This window comes from Neopelma chrysocephalum, unplaced genomic scaffold (genome assembly GCF_003984885.1).
Source record: "Neopelma chrysocephalum unplaced genomic scaffold, ASM398488v2 Primary Assembly neopelma1_24, whole genome shotgun sequence".
Lineage (NCBI taxonomy): Eukaryota > Metazoa > Chordata > Aves > Passeriformes > Pipridae > Neopelma > Neopelma chrysocephalum.
Genome location: NW_020897693.1, coordinates 6,972,836 through 6,990,561, shown reverse-complemented (window position 1 = coordinate 6,990,561; position 17,726 = coordinate 6,972,836). Strand labels below are relative to the sequence as shown.

General features: G+C 40.0%; 1 protein-coding gene across 8 annotated transcripts in view; it reads left to right on the top strand.

Moving 5' to 3' along the window:
* Nucleotides 1–17,726, top strand: part of SERGEF (secretion regulating guanine nucleotide exchange factor) — a 148,419-nt gene that overhangs the window by 27,550 nt on the left and 103,143 nt on the right. For all 8 annotated transcript variants that reach the window (XR_003537080.1, XM_027701471.1, XM_027701479.1 and 5 more), the window contains one exon: nucleotides 3,556–3,716. Coding sequence is in view for 7 of the 8 variants with exons in the window: in XM_027701471.1 (XP_027557272.1) it covers nucleotides 3,556–3,716 (161 nt within the window). In the remaining variant the exon portion in view is untranslated. The remainder of the gene's footprint in view (nucleotides 1–3,555; nucleotides 3,717–17,726) is intronic.

Here is a 17,726-nt window from a genome sequence, read left to right as displayed (position 1 = left end):
TAGGAAGCTTTGTTAGTATCTTAGAAGAACTGGAAAAGCTTTCTAACGTTGTGTGCTATGCTTTTTTCTTTCACAAAAGTTGTAGAAATAACTCCTGCCTTTTGTGTGCCCTTTTACTGTATAGAGTCTGGTATGAAATATCTTTTTTTGATTTTTTTTTTTCCTTTTTTCTGATGCCTCAGCCACTTCCATGGCTGATGTACTCTGTCCAGTTGACTCATCATTGTGTATGTTTTCTTGACTTCTAATTAAAATCTGTTCTAGTCTAATATTAGACCATCGGTCCTTGTTATATCACCCTTCATTCTTAAGTAATTCATCCTGCAACCTCCTTACTCTGTATGACTAATGTCTTTTTCTTAAATATTCTTAGAACATTTTAAAATACCATCTGTATTATAAGTAGCACAGTAGCAATACCTCTCATAACAATTGCTTAACACTTTCTGTCATAGCTCAGTGCTTTCCTTTGCTTAGGATTTTGACAAGACTTTAACCTTTGGCGGAATTTTCCATGCATTGGTGTTCGCCTCAGCCTGAAATTTCCACTTGAGGCTGGTTTTTTTATTTTGTTTTGTTTGTTTGCTGAAAGTATAATCAGTATTTCGTGGAGAAGGCACAACTAAATCGGCTTCTGTTACTTTCACAGAAAAGACAGATTTACGTACTTCTTTCTATTTTTTTTTTTGTAAAGGATCCCTAGGCAGATGTTTTTGGCTGAAAAATGGAAACAGTTGTCTATTAGCAGGATGCTGTGCATGGGAGGGGGAATGCTCACCAAACAGGAATAAGTCTGGGGAAGGAATATCTCTCAATAAGAAGTGAGAACTGAATGGATGAGCACTGAGAAGGAACTGGTTATTACCTAATCGTTAGGCATTCAAGAAATTCGTCCTAAAAACAAAAATTAATTTATCTGGCTTTAATTTTTTTTAATGGATGCTCTCCATTTTTTCCTTCTAACAACCACCTGAAACTTGTTTCCCTTATAGTGGCAAAAAAGAAAAAGATAATTGCAATGTTTTCTGTTTGTAATCAGAAACCGTTTACGTTCTCCTGAAGATTCTATTTTGATTTTGCATGTGTAAGTAATTCTTTGCTTGCTTGTCCAGTGAAAGAAAATAAAATCTGTGGATGGAAGGTGTTTTATTGTAGCTAAGCATTATTTCTGTTTTAATCCTTCATACATGCGGCAGTCTTCAGTTCCACTGGAGCAGTACCCTGATATGATGATGCAAAGGATGATTTTCGTTATATGAGTGGCTGGTGTTTCTTGGTGTTCTTCTTGGGTCCAGACAGAGAACTAGATTTGGTTGGGGAAAGAATTTTTTTTCCCCAAAAACTAGAGTTGAGAGAAACCTTTACTGCCTCTGTGTACAGGATAGTGTTATGGACTGTCTGTGAAGATATGGGTCTGTATTATCAATACACTGCTGGCCTTTTCAGAGGCCTTACAGGTTGCTGATGTTTTTGCCTATGGCGCTTGATGCTTTTGGCTTCTGAGAGTTCAAATGCTTTAAATCAGCTGTGGTCCTAGGGATCAATACAGCATTGTCTGGGTAGGGCTTGAGAACCTGTGGTATATTGGTCATCTAACTAGACGTTACTGAAAATTTTTTCAGGCTTTAGATTTCATAAAACTCAGTTTCAGTTCCTGTAGTTGATGCAAAATAGAGCAGCCTGCCTATCATTTCCCAGTCCACTAATAGGGTTCTAGATAGTTGCAGCAACCTGGTCTGATGTAAAAGCCAGAAGGTTAGTCTACATTTAAATTTACTATGTACATGCTGATGTAGGAGTTTTGCAATGTTTTTGCAACTGCAGATATTTTTAGCAGAGATCTATATAAATTGCGAAGTAAATATACTAACTTCAGATCAAGCATGTTTTTTAAACTTCAAACTGTATTCCTTATCTCTGTAAGGGATACTAGTAGTTCTCTTAATGAATGTATTTTAATCCTTTAACCTAAGAAAATGTAGCTACTGTGTTAAGAGAACTCACTTGTACTGAAAGTAGTATGTGACTGGTTTCAGCTTTTCCCTGAACTGCTAGGAAGCTGTGAAGGAAGAAATTTCTTCTGCCCTTGAGAGAAAAGGACAACTAATTTTATCACTTAATTATTTCAGGAGAAACATTATCAGTGCATCTGAAAAACTTGTGATGATTGGAGAAGAAATACCACTGCTAGCAGATTTGTAAGGAAAATGCATATACTTGTTGTGTATATAAACTGAGGTTTGCAGTTTATTTACAAAATACATTATCACCTTAAACTCCCCAAACCAGGAGTGGCCACCTATGTCCCTGTCAAGAGAGTTTAACAGCATCCAAAGGAAAAGGGAGTTGTTCAGATTTCTGAAGGTTTGTGTTCTGGCATCTGTTTAGAAACCCTTCAGTTGTCAAATTTTGGTGACCAGTACCCCCTGTGCCCAACCCCTTTGTGGGGAATGTATGTAGTGTGTCTGTATTTAGGCAGACTTGCTTGACTGGATGGTATTTTCTCCAAATCCATGTAATTTGACTTATAAAGTTGATGACTTGAGTTCAACTCTGGAGAGCAGTTTGAGGCTTTGCTGAAGTGTGTACATAACTCAAGGTCAGTGCAGATTTCTGTCTGGGCTGGAATGTGGGTTGCTGCTTCTGGTTAAAACCAAGTTGAGATAACTTATGCTGTGTGTATATAACTTTTTTAATTGGAAGCCCAGAAGGGACAGCTTTTCATGACTTACCTGCAGAGATCTAGTTACTTCATTAAGAAAATAAAGTAGTCACTTAGTATGATGGTTTTTTTTCTTAATTCTGGGAACCAAAGCTAAAAGCATTGCTTTAAGGATGTTATCCATACTGGAGAATGGCATTTTGGTGTCAGTTCTGCCGCAGTGGTATAATATGTGGAGAGAAAGGTGAGCCATATACTCCTGATTTCATTTGAAGTTATGTTTCCTTGGTCAGCATGTGATTCCTGTGAAAACAAACCAATGCTTTTCCAATGCTTAATGACAGTTGTGGTGATGTTCTGACTAACCAGCTGCTGTCCTGAGGGCTGTTACTCTGCTAACAATAGTAGTGACAGAAGGTAACTTCTATCAGGAAGACATCAACTGTGTTAAATACAGGTCATGCAATGGATGTCCCTATGGCAAGGACTGTGAATAGAAATGTCTTTGCTATAATCTTTTATGTATCAGAATAAACTGTTTTGTGTGTGCTTCTGTTAACCTAAAATATGTCCTCTGTATAACCAAAGTGTGTATATTGTATTTAGAATATCCAGGTTATGCAGCTTTACTGGCATGGTTTTATTTATAGCCCAGGCCACCATACAGATGTTATTCTGCTAGAAAACAAGTTAATGAAGTATGAGTGACTACATAGATATCATAGTATCTTGAGCTAGTAATTAATGGTTTTTTCCTTCTGCTCCCAGAAATAACTTTTCACTAGGCTTTTGAAGCTGTAGGTAAGATGCATTAAGTTCTAGTTTTGAAATGGTATCCACATATTCCAGAAACTCAGTGAATAAGTAATCTTGAAATGTGTTTTTTTGTTTAGAAACTGGCAAGGTATTCACCTGGGGCAGAGCGGACTATGGGCAACTTGGAAGGCCTGCAGTGGTTCCCGACGGGCAGGAGTTGTTCACAGCATCTGAACAATGCTTGGAGCTGTTGTGTAACATCCCTGTTTCAGTGCCTTGCCTAAATGGAGCATCTCAGGTAAAGAAGAAAATTGTCATTCCCCTCACCTTTCTTTTTGGTGCATTAAAATAATCAGAACAATTTCCTAATAGAACCCTTTCAAATGCTGCAGCACAAGCCCTTGCTGCTCTTCCTGTAAGCTCAGAAGTTAATATGATTCAATTATTTCAAATATTTTAAAAGGATTTTGCATTCAGAAACTGATTTCTCCTCAGTGGAACCAGAATTACCATTAGCAAAAGATGCCAAGTTCTCTAATATCAGTGTGTGCAGGAGACAGTTGCACCTGCAACACAGCCTAACAGATGAGGTGGGACTCTGTCCTGTTGCAGCCCTACTTTTGTCTGAAACTCCAAAAAGCAGTGCCCTACAAATCACAAATGGTGATCCCTCTGAGCCAGGGGAGAGGCTTGCACAGCCATATAAACAGTTCTGCTGGGTTTTATTGCAGATTAGAAGAGTGGAAATTCCCAGTACTGTGTGGGTAGGAACAAAAAGTTGTGGTGTGATTGAGGCATGTGGTTCCTGGCTGATGTAGGTCTTCTGCCCAGTATGCTTACTCTTGATCTGTTATGATGCTTGATAAATCTACAGTTTGAGGTGTAGGGTAAGTGAAGAAGGGGAGACCATCAGGAAAGCAGAGATGGGAGAACAGGTGATAGAAGATGGACTTTGTTAAAAGGGCAACCTTGTTGGCTTAATATCGGATTACTGATCTGTCCAGGTGTCACTCTCAAAGAGTGTAGTTATCCAGGGCACTAAACTTTAGCAACGGGTTAAAGAAAACCTGTAAAGCTTCAGAAGAACAGCCTTGTTCTCAAAAAGGCTGAAGAATTAAAACCAACCAAAAATGCTTCAGCCACATAGTCCAAGTTGCCAAAGGCGAAGGCAGGGATAGGGAAAATGCAGCATTCCCTGCTATAGGAGAAGACCAGGTTCGAGACCTTTTAAGGAACCTGACAGTGCACAAGTCCATGGAATCTGGTGCGATGCATCTGTGGGTCCTGAGGGAACTGGCAGAGGAGTTGGATAAGCCAGTATCCAGGCATCATCTACCTGGACTTGTGCAAAGCATTTGGCACTGTCCCACGCAACATTCTGTATATAAACTGGAGAGACATGGATTTGATGGACCACTTAGTAGATAAGGAATTGGCTGGATCTTTACAGTCAAAGAGTTGATGTCAATGGCTTGATGTCAGACTGGATACCAGTGAGGAATGGTGTTCCCTAGAGGTTGGTATTGGGACCAGCACTGTTTGCCAGTGACAGGGACAGTATGATCAAGTGCACTCTCAGCAAGCTTGCCAACAATACCGTGTGTGGTGTGGTCAACATGCTGCAAGGAAGGGATACCATCAGAGGGACCTTGACAGCCTGGAGAAGTGGGCCCATGTGAACCTCATGAAGTTCAACAAGGCCAAGTGCAAGGTCCTGCACGTGTTTGGGGCATCCAAGCGCAAACACAGGCTGGGTGGAGAATGGATTGAGAGCAACCCTGAGAAAATGGACTTGGGGATGTCGGTGGATGAGAAGCTTGGCAGTCACCGGCCATGTGCACTTTCAGCCCAGAAAGCCAACAGCATCTTGGGCTGCATCACAAGCAGTGTGGCCAGCAGGTCAAGGGAGGTGATTCTGCCCCTCTACTTGGCTCTTGTGAGACCCCATCTGGAGTGCTGCATCCAGCTCTGGGACCCGCAGCATAAGAAAGAAGTGGACCTATTGGAATGAGTCCAGAGGAGGGCCACAGAGATGATCAAACAGGTGGAGCACCTCTCTCTCTTATGAAGATAGGCTGTGAGAGTTGGGGTGGTTCATCCTGGAGAAGAGAAGGCTCTGGGGTGACCTTATAGCACCTTCCATACCTCAAGGGGGCTTTTAAGAAAGATGGCGACAGAATTTTTAGTAGGGCCTGTAGCCACAGGACAGGGGGTAATAGTTTTAAACTAAAAGAGGGTAGATAAAAGGAAAACATTTTTTATGTTGAGGGTGGTGAAAGAGGTTGCTGCAGGGAGGTGGTGGATACCCCATCCCTGGAAACATTCAAGGTCAGATTGGATAGGGCCCTGAGCAACCTGATCTAGTTGAAGATGTCCCTGCATATTGTAGGAGGTTTGGACTGTGTGACCTTTAAAGGTCACTTCCAACTCAAACCGTTCTGTGAAGCTCTTTGTAATGGTTTAGCCAATGGCCTTTCTCCAGCCTATAAATAATAATGCCACAGCTTTAGCTCAGGCTGTATAAGCATATAATGAATATTTCTTTACCTTATAACACCCTTGAGTGGCTTTGGAGGTTTTCTTTTCATATGGCCAATTTGATTACAGAATAATTTATCCTCAAGCATAAAGATGATCAGAAAGAAAACCTGACTCAAGTTGTTTGCTGTAGTCTGACACCACATGCAACTTAGACTGCATGCAAACCATTTTCTTGTCCTTTTAGAGTCTGAGAGGCAGCGTATGAGTTTCATTAGGAAAAGCATTGCCAGCGGGTCAAGGGAAGTGATCCTGCCCCTGTACTCAGGCCTAGTGAGGCTGCATCTGGAGTGCTTTGACCAGTTCTGGGCTCCTCAGGACAAGAGAGACATGGAGCTCCTGGAGTGGGTCCAGTGGAGGGCGACAAAGATGGTGAGAGGACTGGAGCATCTCTCTTACAAGGAGAGGGGGGGAACTGGGCCTGTTCTCAAGAAGAGATGTCTGAGAGAGGACCTTATCAATGTCTATAAGTATCTGAAGGGAGAATGTCAGGAGGATGGAGCCAGGCTCTTCTCAGTGGTGCCAAGCAATAGGACAAGAGGCAACAGGCAAAAACCGATGCACAGGAAGTTTCACCTGAATATGAGGAAGAACTTCTTTGCTGTGCAGATGACTGTGCACTGGAACAGATTGGCCAGAGAGGTTGTAGAGTCTCCCTCACTGGAGATATTCCAGAAGCTGCTTGACACAATCCTGTGCAATGTGCTCAAGGATGACCCTGCTTGGGCAGGGAAGTTGGACTACATGACCTGCTGTGGTCCCCTGATCTTACCCGTTCTATGATTCTGTGATATGGCAATTGGCCTGTTGTCAGGCAATGTGCAGGTTCCATCTGGGCAGACAACCAGTCAAAAGGTGTGCATTTCCCTGTGGGGTAGCTGTCTGTCAAAATTCACAGGGTACAAAAGTACAGGTTGACGGCTTCAGCTGCAGTGTCGGTACTGCATCTCTGCCTCCTGGTAGTCTCCCATGACGAGACTTTGGTTAGAAGAGTTGGCCTCTTTTCTTTCCCGTCATCAGTGTTTTGTGGATGTGTGCACTCTCAGAGGTGAACTGGAGCTTCAGAGCCCATGATGCTGCACTAATGAATAATTTGTTTAGTCATTGTTGACTCCACTGGGTCTCAGACAGCTTTCTTACTCATTTTGATATGGGTGTCCCTACTTTTTGTCATTTCTTATCCATAGACAACTGTTTCACACTGTTTTTCATCTGTGCATTGTGCAGTGTCTCAAGAATGTAGTTCTGTCATTTCTCGAACAATACAAAGCCAAGGTAGTTGTAGCTTTTGCACAGGGGAACTTAAGCTTGGCAGGACGAGTGATCCGTGAAAGTGAAGGGATGCGTTCAGGTACATTCCTTGAAAAGAAAGAGAAACAACAATCTCATCTTTATTCTGCTGCCCTCAGCGCTGTTCCTCCTTATAGACCTGTGAGAGACCTGATTTGAGTGATTAGCGATGGCAGTGTTCTGGAGCAGACATCATTCTTTGCAGAGATAACAGCATGAAGATGATTTAAGAGCATCATTTGTACCCTAGGAGGAGCTGTGTTGATGAGAAAATTAAAAAACCAGATAGTAAGAGCCTAAATTGTTTCACTTCAAGATTACAAAATAGTGCCAAAGCAAGAATTTATACTTGAAAATGCATTAAATTGCAGTATGTAGACTATGTAGAGTGAGCTGTTTTTTGTTAACACAAAAGTTATCCCTTTTTCCATTTGTTGTCATATGGAGACAGGGTTTGATTTGAGAGCTGAATTAAAAGACATATAAAGAAATTAGTTCTTTTTCATGCTTACCTTGAATCAGCAATTCCAATTTTTGTGTTTAACGCAGAGAGACAGTTTAACAGTTGAGGATTACAACTAAAGATTTTTATCCATGGTCTGTTTTTATAAATCACTTCTAATGATTCAACTGAATTTTTGGCAAAGCTCTGGTCTGCTGATTACTTCTGCACTTCAGTTAATATTGTTAAAGCCAAAGTGGAGAAACTAATCTAAGGATTAGAGGACAGGATGAAAGACACACTAGTTTACCTCAAGGACGGTGCAGGAAATTTAACCTCCTATGTTGCTCCTTGTCTCTGTGCCTGTGGCTTACCTCTTTTCTCCACCAAAGACCAGGGATTCTCCTTTCTTTGAACCAAAATTGTTATAGTGTCTGTGTCTGCCACTTCAAAACCTGATTTTTGAAGTGTTGTGAGTGACCTATTCTGTTGTGAGTTTGACTTCATCTGAGAAACTCATTTGAAAGCACTGACCTTGAAAAATATGAGCACTTTTTTCTTTATGCTGAAACAAAAGAAGAACAAAAGCCTGAGTTTTAGCTAATTATCCACTAATCTGAGTATGGTTTTTTTGGCAGCTTTAAGAGCGTGTTGAGGTTCCTGGTGTTGAACGTGTTTAAAGTTTTTCCATGTTGTGACTGCAGGTCTATTTACTATTTTCTTCTCAGTGCTTTGGTGCATATCCACCATGGAATAGGCCAAGGCACTGAGAAGAGGCTGTGTGAGACATTATGCATGCAGTGCTCTTGTGTTGCGGGGCGTCCTTGATTGGACCTCTTCAGAACATCTGACTCATCTGCCGCCTGATGCGCATTCACATGCACTGCTCTTCAGATGAAAGGACAATTAAATACAAACGGCCCGAAATATGATGAGTCTCTCTATTTAGCAGATGCTACAAAGACCTGGTTTAATGTTTCCTCCTTGTCAAAATGCTTTTCCAGTCTGTTTGATATTTTTGGCTGTAATAGCTATCATTCTACTGTTTGTGGTATGTTCAGCGTGTCATTCACATTGCAGCAAACATTTGCTGCAGCAATAAAGAAGCGAGAAGTCTCTGTGCAGTGCTGAATGTTTCTTGCTAAGCTGGATGGAAGGAAGGGCTGCAGTTATTTTGGATGTGTATGGCTTCACAGGGAGCCATGTTTTCATCATATCCTTTTCTACTTAAAGCAAGCTGTGTTAAATCACAGGTTTCTGAGGAGGGATCTCTGAAATTGAAAAATAACCATCACTCAGCTTGAATCTTGATGGTGGATGTAGGCACTAGTTGTGTCAGGGAACAAAAATAACTGATAAACTTGTGGCAACCCATGCCTACTGTGTTTATCCTGATCCTACTGTGATCCATAGTTCCAATGTGTATGTTCACCTCAGTGTGTTCATCCTGTGGTATACAGATTGCTTTGGATCCACTGTATGGTTCCTTTTTTCAGGGAATGGCATCATGAATACCCACATTCTCATGGCCCTTTGCAGTCAAAATTTATTGCTGTTCTTCTCAGTTGAGTTGCAGTAGGATGTCATTTTTGTTTGTGTTTGAAAGGTAGCTTTGGTTTTAGTATGTTCTTGGTATTTTCCTTTTCCCCATTCATGTTGCAAAATATTAAGCAGCTGCCTATAAAACAAATCTAATATATCTGCTGTGATGGCAATTAATTGTTTATTATATAACTGATAGGTTAACGTATAAGCATAGTTATTACCTTAACATGTAGTCACAATGATATTGATGGAACTTTTTGTTTAAAAAAACCCTGACAACTGTTTTTGTAATTTTTCGGCTTCACAGGGAAAATTGTTAGAGGCCTTTTTGTAAGTGAAGCTCTAGTTGAGACTTTAAAGGGTATTAAAAGAAATAACCTGATAGTATTACATATCATCTCTGTGCTCTGTGTGTGGCTTTTGAATATTTAGTTGTTTGACTGGCTACTGTAAACTTCTTTATTTTGAATTTTCAAAACAAGAGGTTTATATTTTTGTGGGAGAGAAACAACAAGTTGAGCTTTCCTAAACCAGATTGTACTGCTTGGAGTTTGAGAATATATGTGTAGTAACTGATCCAATAGCCCCTCAAAAAAACCCGCTTTGAGTGATAGGGAAGGAGGCAAAAAAATTGAAGTGATGTGGAGTTTCTCACTTGGCAAGCAAGTAGTATGTTTTTGTGTATTGTGGTGAGGTTTTTTTGTTTGTTTATTTTTTTTTAATAGTCATAAATTGGTGTCTTTTACAAGTTGGTCTTGGTCCATGTCCTTTGAGAAATGGCATTGCTGAATTTTCCTTGATTGATTTTGTTATGCTGTTTTGAAGATGCAATGATGAAAATTGTAATGTAGGGATGGTCCCTTTAATATTCTTGTATTGAGCTCTTGTCTTATCAATTCATTTTAAGTGACAATAAAGGAAAATAAAGGTCATAGAGAAGTGGGTTCTGAGTACAACTCACTGTGCAAATGACAAGTTGCAATTAAGGATAAAAAACCAGACCAAATTGTTCAAATTATTATTAGGAGGGAAAAAACCAAACAGGATGTATCAAAAGATTGAAACTACAGTCTGCATACAAAATACAGTGTGTCTGTGTTTGATTAGGTGTGTTTGTGTGCTCTGCATGCCCTGTGTAGGAGAGTAACACTAATCTTGGCAATGCTGCAGGAACATTGAGAGTTTACAGTTATGTCACAGGAAATGAGGAAATGGGATTTATTTCTTAGGTTGGTTGGTTCCCTCTAGTAGGAAATTGAGAGCAGTACCAAACTGCTGAAATCCAAATGCAAGTTTTTGGCTAGATAGCCATCCCACTTATTCTGTGCTTTTCTTATCCCATTAAGACATGGCTGTGGTTTGTAAAGAATATCTTATGGCCTGAGTAGAGAGACATTTAACATTCATAGCAAAGTCATTTCTGGAAGTTAAGAATAGCAGTGTGTCATAAGGAGAGCCTAGTTCACCAACTCTGGGTCTGTACATTTTGGAAAGCCAAGAGGAGATGATACTGGTTCCCAGCAGGTGCTTTCTGTCATCCATACCAATTTCTCTGCAGCTGGAACTGCAGAAAGGGAGGCAGGAAATCAAAGTCACACCAAGTGAATGGCAAAGGAGAATTCCTGCACTGCCTTTTGTGTGCCAGAGAGTGTATTCTGTGTGAGTACAAACTAGAGGTTTTCAAATTATCACTTTTGCATATGAGGGTTGGTTTAAAATGACCAAAATTGGTCTGCTAGGGTTGTACTATAGCACTGAAGTAGCAGCCGGAGGTAATGCTGCTTTGTACTCTGTATGGGAGACCAGGAAAGGTTGATTTGCTGACAGATGGGGTGGTGTAGGACAGGACTAACATGGGATGAAGTCAGGAGGTTGAGACCCACCCAGCATGTGATGACAGGTGTTACAAATGTGAGTGTGGGCAAGCCTTAATCTTCATAATTCATAAATTAATTTTCCATTTGATGGTGTGTTGCAGTTGGAATTCCAAATTAATACCTCACTTGGAGATCTCTGAAAGTATCGGGGAAATGAAAAGAGACTAAAACTCTTTGCAGCAGTAGCCATGGCTTGTGCAGACACGCATCAGCTGTCAGTTGTGAGGCCTTAACAATGAGACCAAATTGGCAGCTGTATTTAATGAGCCTGTTAGCAGCAAAATGACTAATCTAAGTTGCCTTGTTGTAACTCTCTGATCTCCATATGCTCATAGAATGTTCCATAAATTTAAAAATACTGACTGGGTCCCATCTCTCTGCATAGATTGTTCTAGTAACAGTGCACAGCTTTGAGCTCAGAGACAACCTGTGATCCAGCTCATTGCTCCTCTGAAGGATTTCTTTACACCAACAAGTGCCACAAATGTTCAGTAGTGCCATTCACATGCATGATGCGGTTAATGCCTGCTAATTAACCATGGGCAGTGCCGCAAAATTACTTTTAAAAAATGTGCTTGGTTTTAAGACAAAGTCTTTGCGAGCAGCAACCTTGGAAGGTGACAACTGTTAGTGCAGAAATCCAGTTCTGCCTCACTGACGTGATTTTGCTTGCCTTGTTTATCCATGAGGAGCCTAAACAGAAAGGTTTCAATGTAAAATGCACCCAACCTAGTTTAAGGTGAATCAGATCTAACCCAGGGTATGTGCATGGACATGTTCCAAATCTGAGTGAAAATATGGTTTGAAGCAAGGGGTTGGTGGAAGAGGCCCTAAAGCATGCAGTTTTTCATTTTCAGTTTGTCATTAGAACTGTTACAGAGAAGGGATTAACAAATCAATGCGGGCTAAAACGAGAGAAAATCAATAAGAAACTGTAGTGAACTGGAACAAAGCTAACAATTTACAACGTTCTCTGCAAAGAAATCTCATCCATACCTCCTTTTATGGATGGGAAAATAGTGCCAAAATGATGATTTCAGGTTGGAGTAATTGTTTTTTACCTGGCTGACCCCAGAACTTTAGGTCACGAAACTTCTGGTGTGAATGCTACTTATGTGTTGATGAATTTTATTGGCAAGTTCTATAACAGTGGAATCTTAGGGAAAAATAGTCAAGGAGAAATATATCATTTAAGTTACCCTCATAGGAATTTGATGGAACACTCTCTTTAATAGTTTACTTCTTCGTATTAGTAGAAGTGACTTGGTTAGTTTTTCATTATTTTTCTGTCTCCTTTCCTTAAGAAAAGTGTTACTTCTGAGAAGTTACCCCTTAATAAGTAGGATGCATTATGAAGGTAGAGAATATACTGGACTACTGGGTGAATATACTGTACTACAGGTGAATGAGATTGGAGAGATCTTAGTGGTAGGTGAATGTGATGGGAGAAGTCTTAGTGGTGCCAACTCTACCTGTTTATTGCATTGTAATGTTGGTCCTTTCAAACTCATTTGTCACTGTGCAGCCATAAAACTCACCGAGGCAGTGCCAGCACACAGAGTGCTTCTCCCTGCTTTTACTTTAGGGATTCTGGATTTGGTTTGAACCTGGGTTATGCTTTGTACTTTTATGCTAGTGATGGTGTTTGTTTTTGTTTGTCTGATGTTTCCAGCTTTCACTTATCAATGAGTCATTTAAGCTGTGGGCCCTGCCAGTCTTTCTGGCCTTTGTGCTTATGTTGTAAGTTATTGTAGAGCTACTGTTTAATGGAAGATTCAGAAAAGAGAAACTTGGGTTTCTGCTGTGATGCTGAAGTTGTTGCTATGCCATGGCACGCAATGAGTTTCCAAGACTGCTTTACTGGGTTGCCTGCTAAGTGACAGATACCTGTGTGTCCTCCCACCTGGTGGCTCATCTCCTGTGCCTGTTGGCTGACTTCCTCTAATTAAAGCTGAATTTGTCAAAAGCAGGAGCTACTTCTGATATCTGTCTGTGTTTTTTACGTGGTCTACTATAGCCCGTGCCTTTGCACCGGCAATCCACCAACAGAACTTGTTTGTGAAAGGAGGAGGAGGATGGGGAAGAAAAAGTAAAAGTGATGTATCTAATTCCTGTCTCCTGTTTTAAAACCTGCCTAAGGGTTTATTCTTAGTCTTCTGGCAGTTGATTGCTGAGGTCTCTATAAATTCAGTGCATTTTTCCAGCAGAGACTGCCAGATGCCAGCAAAGATTGCAAAAAGCTATGCTCTCGTTGATGCCTTGCAGTTTTTTATCATAGAGAAAGCAAATAAAAACCTTATAAAGAAATTTTTGTATTTCATTGTCAGAAAAAATTTGATAGTTCCTTAGAGGCATGGTTTCAAAAACACTACCTTCTATACTTTGAAACTTTAGCTCCCATTTTCCTCATTCTTTCTTTCCCAGGTGTAAAGCTAATGTAAACAATCCCTCAGTCCCTTCCTTGGTAACAAGTGCATCAGGATGCAGTAAGGAGTTCTTAGGATTTGTTTGTTTCTCCACAACACTGTTTGGCATAATGTTGTGCTCTTAAGTGTTAAATTAACAAATTTTAAATACCATTTCTTAATGGTAATTGCTTTGGTGGAAATCCCTTCTGTCCAGCTTTATTTAATTTGCCAGTTTTCCTGCAGCCTCCACTGTTAGTTGATTTTGAAAGTGTGAACCCATTCAAAGCCTTAGAAATCTGAGACGTTGGTTTATTTCTAAAGCAAGAAAAGTAAAAATTAAAAAAAAGAAAAAAAAAGAAGCCAGGCTCTGCTGGACCTCACAAGAGATTACTGAGAGGAAGGGATGAAAGCCATTTAACAATGTCTAACAGATCTCAGCCACTTTAATACAGTTGATGATATTATGGTGTCTGACGTGATTAATTACTGTGAGAAGGTACATTGCAGGTGTATATAAACTGTGCAATTCCTTTATTGCTTTTGTATATGCCAAGATGTTGTACTTTGTGTTTGTAAGTTCTTTGTTCTCCATACAAATGCAATCATAGGATAAGATTTTTACTTCTTGATTCTTATTCCCTTCTCATGCCGTCTCTGTTTGGGTCCCTAGTTTGATTTCTCACGGTTTTGTGGTGTGAGGTTTTTGTTTTTTTGTTTCATGTCTGGATGGAAGAAAATCCTTTTTTGTCAGTACTTTTGGGAAAGGGTTTATGACTTAAACACACAAAAATAAATTCCAGAAATAGAAAACAGTGAATTGATTTTTGTTTTCTTTGACTTCTTGATCTGTTACTGCTCCCTTTTTAGTATTTAACCATTACAAAGAAAAGATAAAGGCATTCTGATTTTTCTAAAGGTTCATTACTTGCTGTGGTAATGCAGTTAAAATGAGAAAGGGGCACCCACTTTTGGAGTAAATAGCTCTGTATAAAATTTAAACAATAATTGGTTTACAATTATTAAAAAAAACCAACTTTGTGAATTTTGGGAGTACACTTACAAGATTTTGTGAGAGAATAAGAACAGGAAGTGAGATAAAAAGCATTAAAATGTTTTTAATTATGTGGATATTTAAATTTCTTGGCTTAAATGTATTTCGTCCTTGCCACGAAAACCATGTAGGGAGATGGCTCTTCTCCAGTGTGTGTCACTGAAGTCTTCCCAGTTTGTGCAGTGGATTAGATCACAGAATCACAGAATATGCCAAGTTGGGACCCACAAGGATCATCAAGTCCAGCTCCTGGCCCTGCACGGGATCCTCCCCAAGAGTCACACCTTGTGCCTGAGAGTATCATCCAAACCCTTCTTGAACTCTGTCAGGCTTGGTGTTGTGACTGCTTTCCTGGGGACCCTGTTCCAGTACCCAACCACCCTCTGGGTGAAGAACCTTTTCCTAATATTCAACCTAAACCTCCCCTGACACAACATCAGGCCGTTCCCTCTGGTCCTGTCGCTGGTCACCACAGAGAAGAGATCAGTGTCTGCCCCTCCTCTTCCTCTCATGAGAAACTTGTAAACTGTGATGAGGTCTCCCCTCAGTCTCCTCCAGGCTGAACAGACCAAGTGACTCCTCATATGGCTTCCCCTCAAGGCTCTTCACCATCTTTGTTGCCCTCCTTTGGATGCTCTGTAGGCTGCTGTGATACTATGTGAGCAGAAATTTTTCACCTGGCTGCATACAAGCCTCCTGAACTCAAGCATTATGGCATTGTGGCTTTTAAGTCCTGCCATTAGCCTTTTCTTGGTGGGAAAACAATACTTTTGGGCTCAGCTGTTGTACTTGTGGTGGTAAGTTCAACACCTCAGACTGCTGAGCAACGCTCTGTGATGCTTTCATGCTATCAGAGCACCTTGAAAACTCAGAGGATGAGAAGTGCCAGTGTAATGAATTTGTGGTTTTCTGGAGAACAGAGGTATCATCTTGATTCTTTGTGGTTGTTATATATTAAAGCTCTGAAAAAGCATCTTAAAAGTCTGGTCCAATTTGCAGTTTAGCATACAGTCATAGCCAGTGAAGGTGCTGTGGGGCCTGTGGGGTAGAAGTGGTGGAAGTGTTCCTGAATTGATGTGTGGAGAGCATTACAGGAACTTCCTATGTTGGCTGCTGGCAGCTTGGTCAAATGCACATTTCATGTGCTGTGTCATTGGTTGCTCTTATACCACCTTGCTTAATACAGTGTACAAGTATCTATAAGGGATTCTGCTGTAGATTTGGTAGGCAAATCTCTTTCTCAACATCTTGGCAAAAGGCGATCTTTTCACCTTTAGTGGTCCATCTTGAGCACTTGTATGAGGAACTGATTCAAGTCCAAAGCCTCTATTTGATCCTACCCTTTGTTTCATCTTCTTGAGTTGATTGTCAGACAAGGAGAAAAACAATTTATTAAAACAATTCTTATCAGTGTTGGCAATATGGGTATTTGAGAGCATAAGTTTTATTACTAATGATATTATCTTGAGCTTGTAGGTGTCAGCTTGTCTCTTGAAAATTTAAATTTGCCATGTTTGAAAGGATTACTTTGAAACTGTATGCCAGTTTCTTTAGAACACAGAGATTGATTTTTTTCGCTTCACAGTGAGTCTAATGTTTTCACTGGGAATGCAAGTCACAGGTTGTGGTGGGAGGGGATGTTGTCAGTCTTCAGAAAACAAAAATTCATAATCTTCTCTTTTGCTGTTTCATGGCACCTGTTGTGATTTGATTCTTCTCTTTTGAAAGAATACAAAATATTATTTCGTGGTTTCTAAATCAAGTAACCTTAAATAAATGAGAAAATAGAAATCTTTGACAGTCACTTTTTAAGTTTTACTGCATATTTCTATGACTTCTTCTTCTTTAATACTGCTGATTCTACTCGGTATTTGTATCTGGGACCTCTGTCACACAGAGTTGAGGCTAAGAAAAGTGTAGAGACTTGTAGGAATGCATTTACATGGTCCAACTTTCTCTGGAATTTTTTTTGTTCACTTTACATGTTAGACCTAAATCTCCTAAAGAAAACATAATATTGAGATTTGCAACTTCAGAGAATGAGAAAATGCTTGGAACAGAGTAATAGAAGGCTCTCTTGGTTCAGCAATTTGCATTAAGTCTTACAGGATTAATTTGCTGTCTCTGGTTTTCCTTGCCACAGCAAGTTTGAAATGCAGACTGCTTGGAAGGCATGAAAATCAAAATGCTCATGTCTTTTTATTTAGAAAGATTAAGATGGTATTTGTGAATTATGGTGATGGCATTTAATAATCTTAAGATACAAATGTTTTAACTTAGCTGACAAGCTGTTCAGAAATATGAAATAGGATTTGATGTGGTTTTAACGTCTTTCATGTTTGAGAGATAATGTGCCCAATCCCCATCTTTCAAACAAATGAGGACAGAGCAGTATCCTGTTTTGCTTTTCTGTGTGGTACATGGAGACAACTACAATGGCTTGTGGCCCAGTAAGTTAGGAGTGCACTGACAATATTCAGGGTCTTCAGGGATGACTGGTTTTTTGTGTGAGGCCTCTGTTTGCAGCCAGACTGGCAGAAAGCCAGTGAGAAAGGAGTATTTATTCGCTCATGTTGAGTTCGTGCTCAGCATGACATGCCAGAGAGAATTCTAATAACGTCATTTTATCTGAGGACTTCAAATTTAGCAATGCTAAGTATGTGAGGGACTACTGATGTTCCACTGCTGAAATTAAATATATATTCCAGGTTGCTCTTTTAGCCTATTTTTTTGCCTGTACTCTCCCCCTTATGCTTTATTTACTGGCAACTTCTGTTAGATAACCTGTGTTACAACAGGGATTTCAAATTATACTGCTGTTGATTATCTTTTTGGCAACAGGTGACATGTTCAGAAACATCTCTTCCCATTCAGTGAGACTGCATGTACTTTTTCATTGAGTCCCCTGTGGTTGAAAGAGAAACATTTTGTTTTCTCTTCTTTTGTAATTACGGGGCTAAGCACTCTATTTTTGTAGTTTGAGGAATCAGGACCAAAATTCAAAATGGTTTTATTCATGTAAGATAAATGTGATTAATTGAGATGCCTTTGTATTGTATGCTTATACATTTAGAGAGAAAAATGCTTAATATGCCAAATAGCACTCATACTTGGATTCCATTTAACTTTCTTATTTTCTCTGGTATTCAATGCTGTG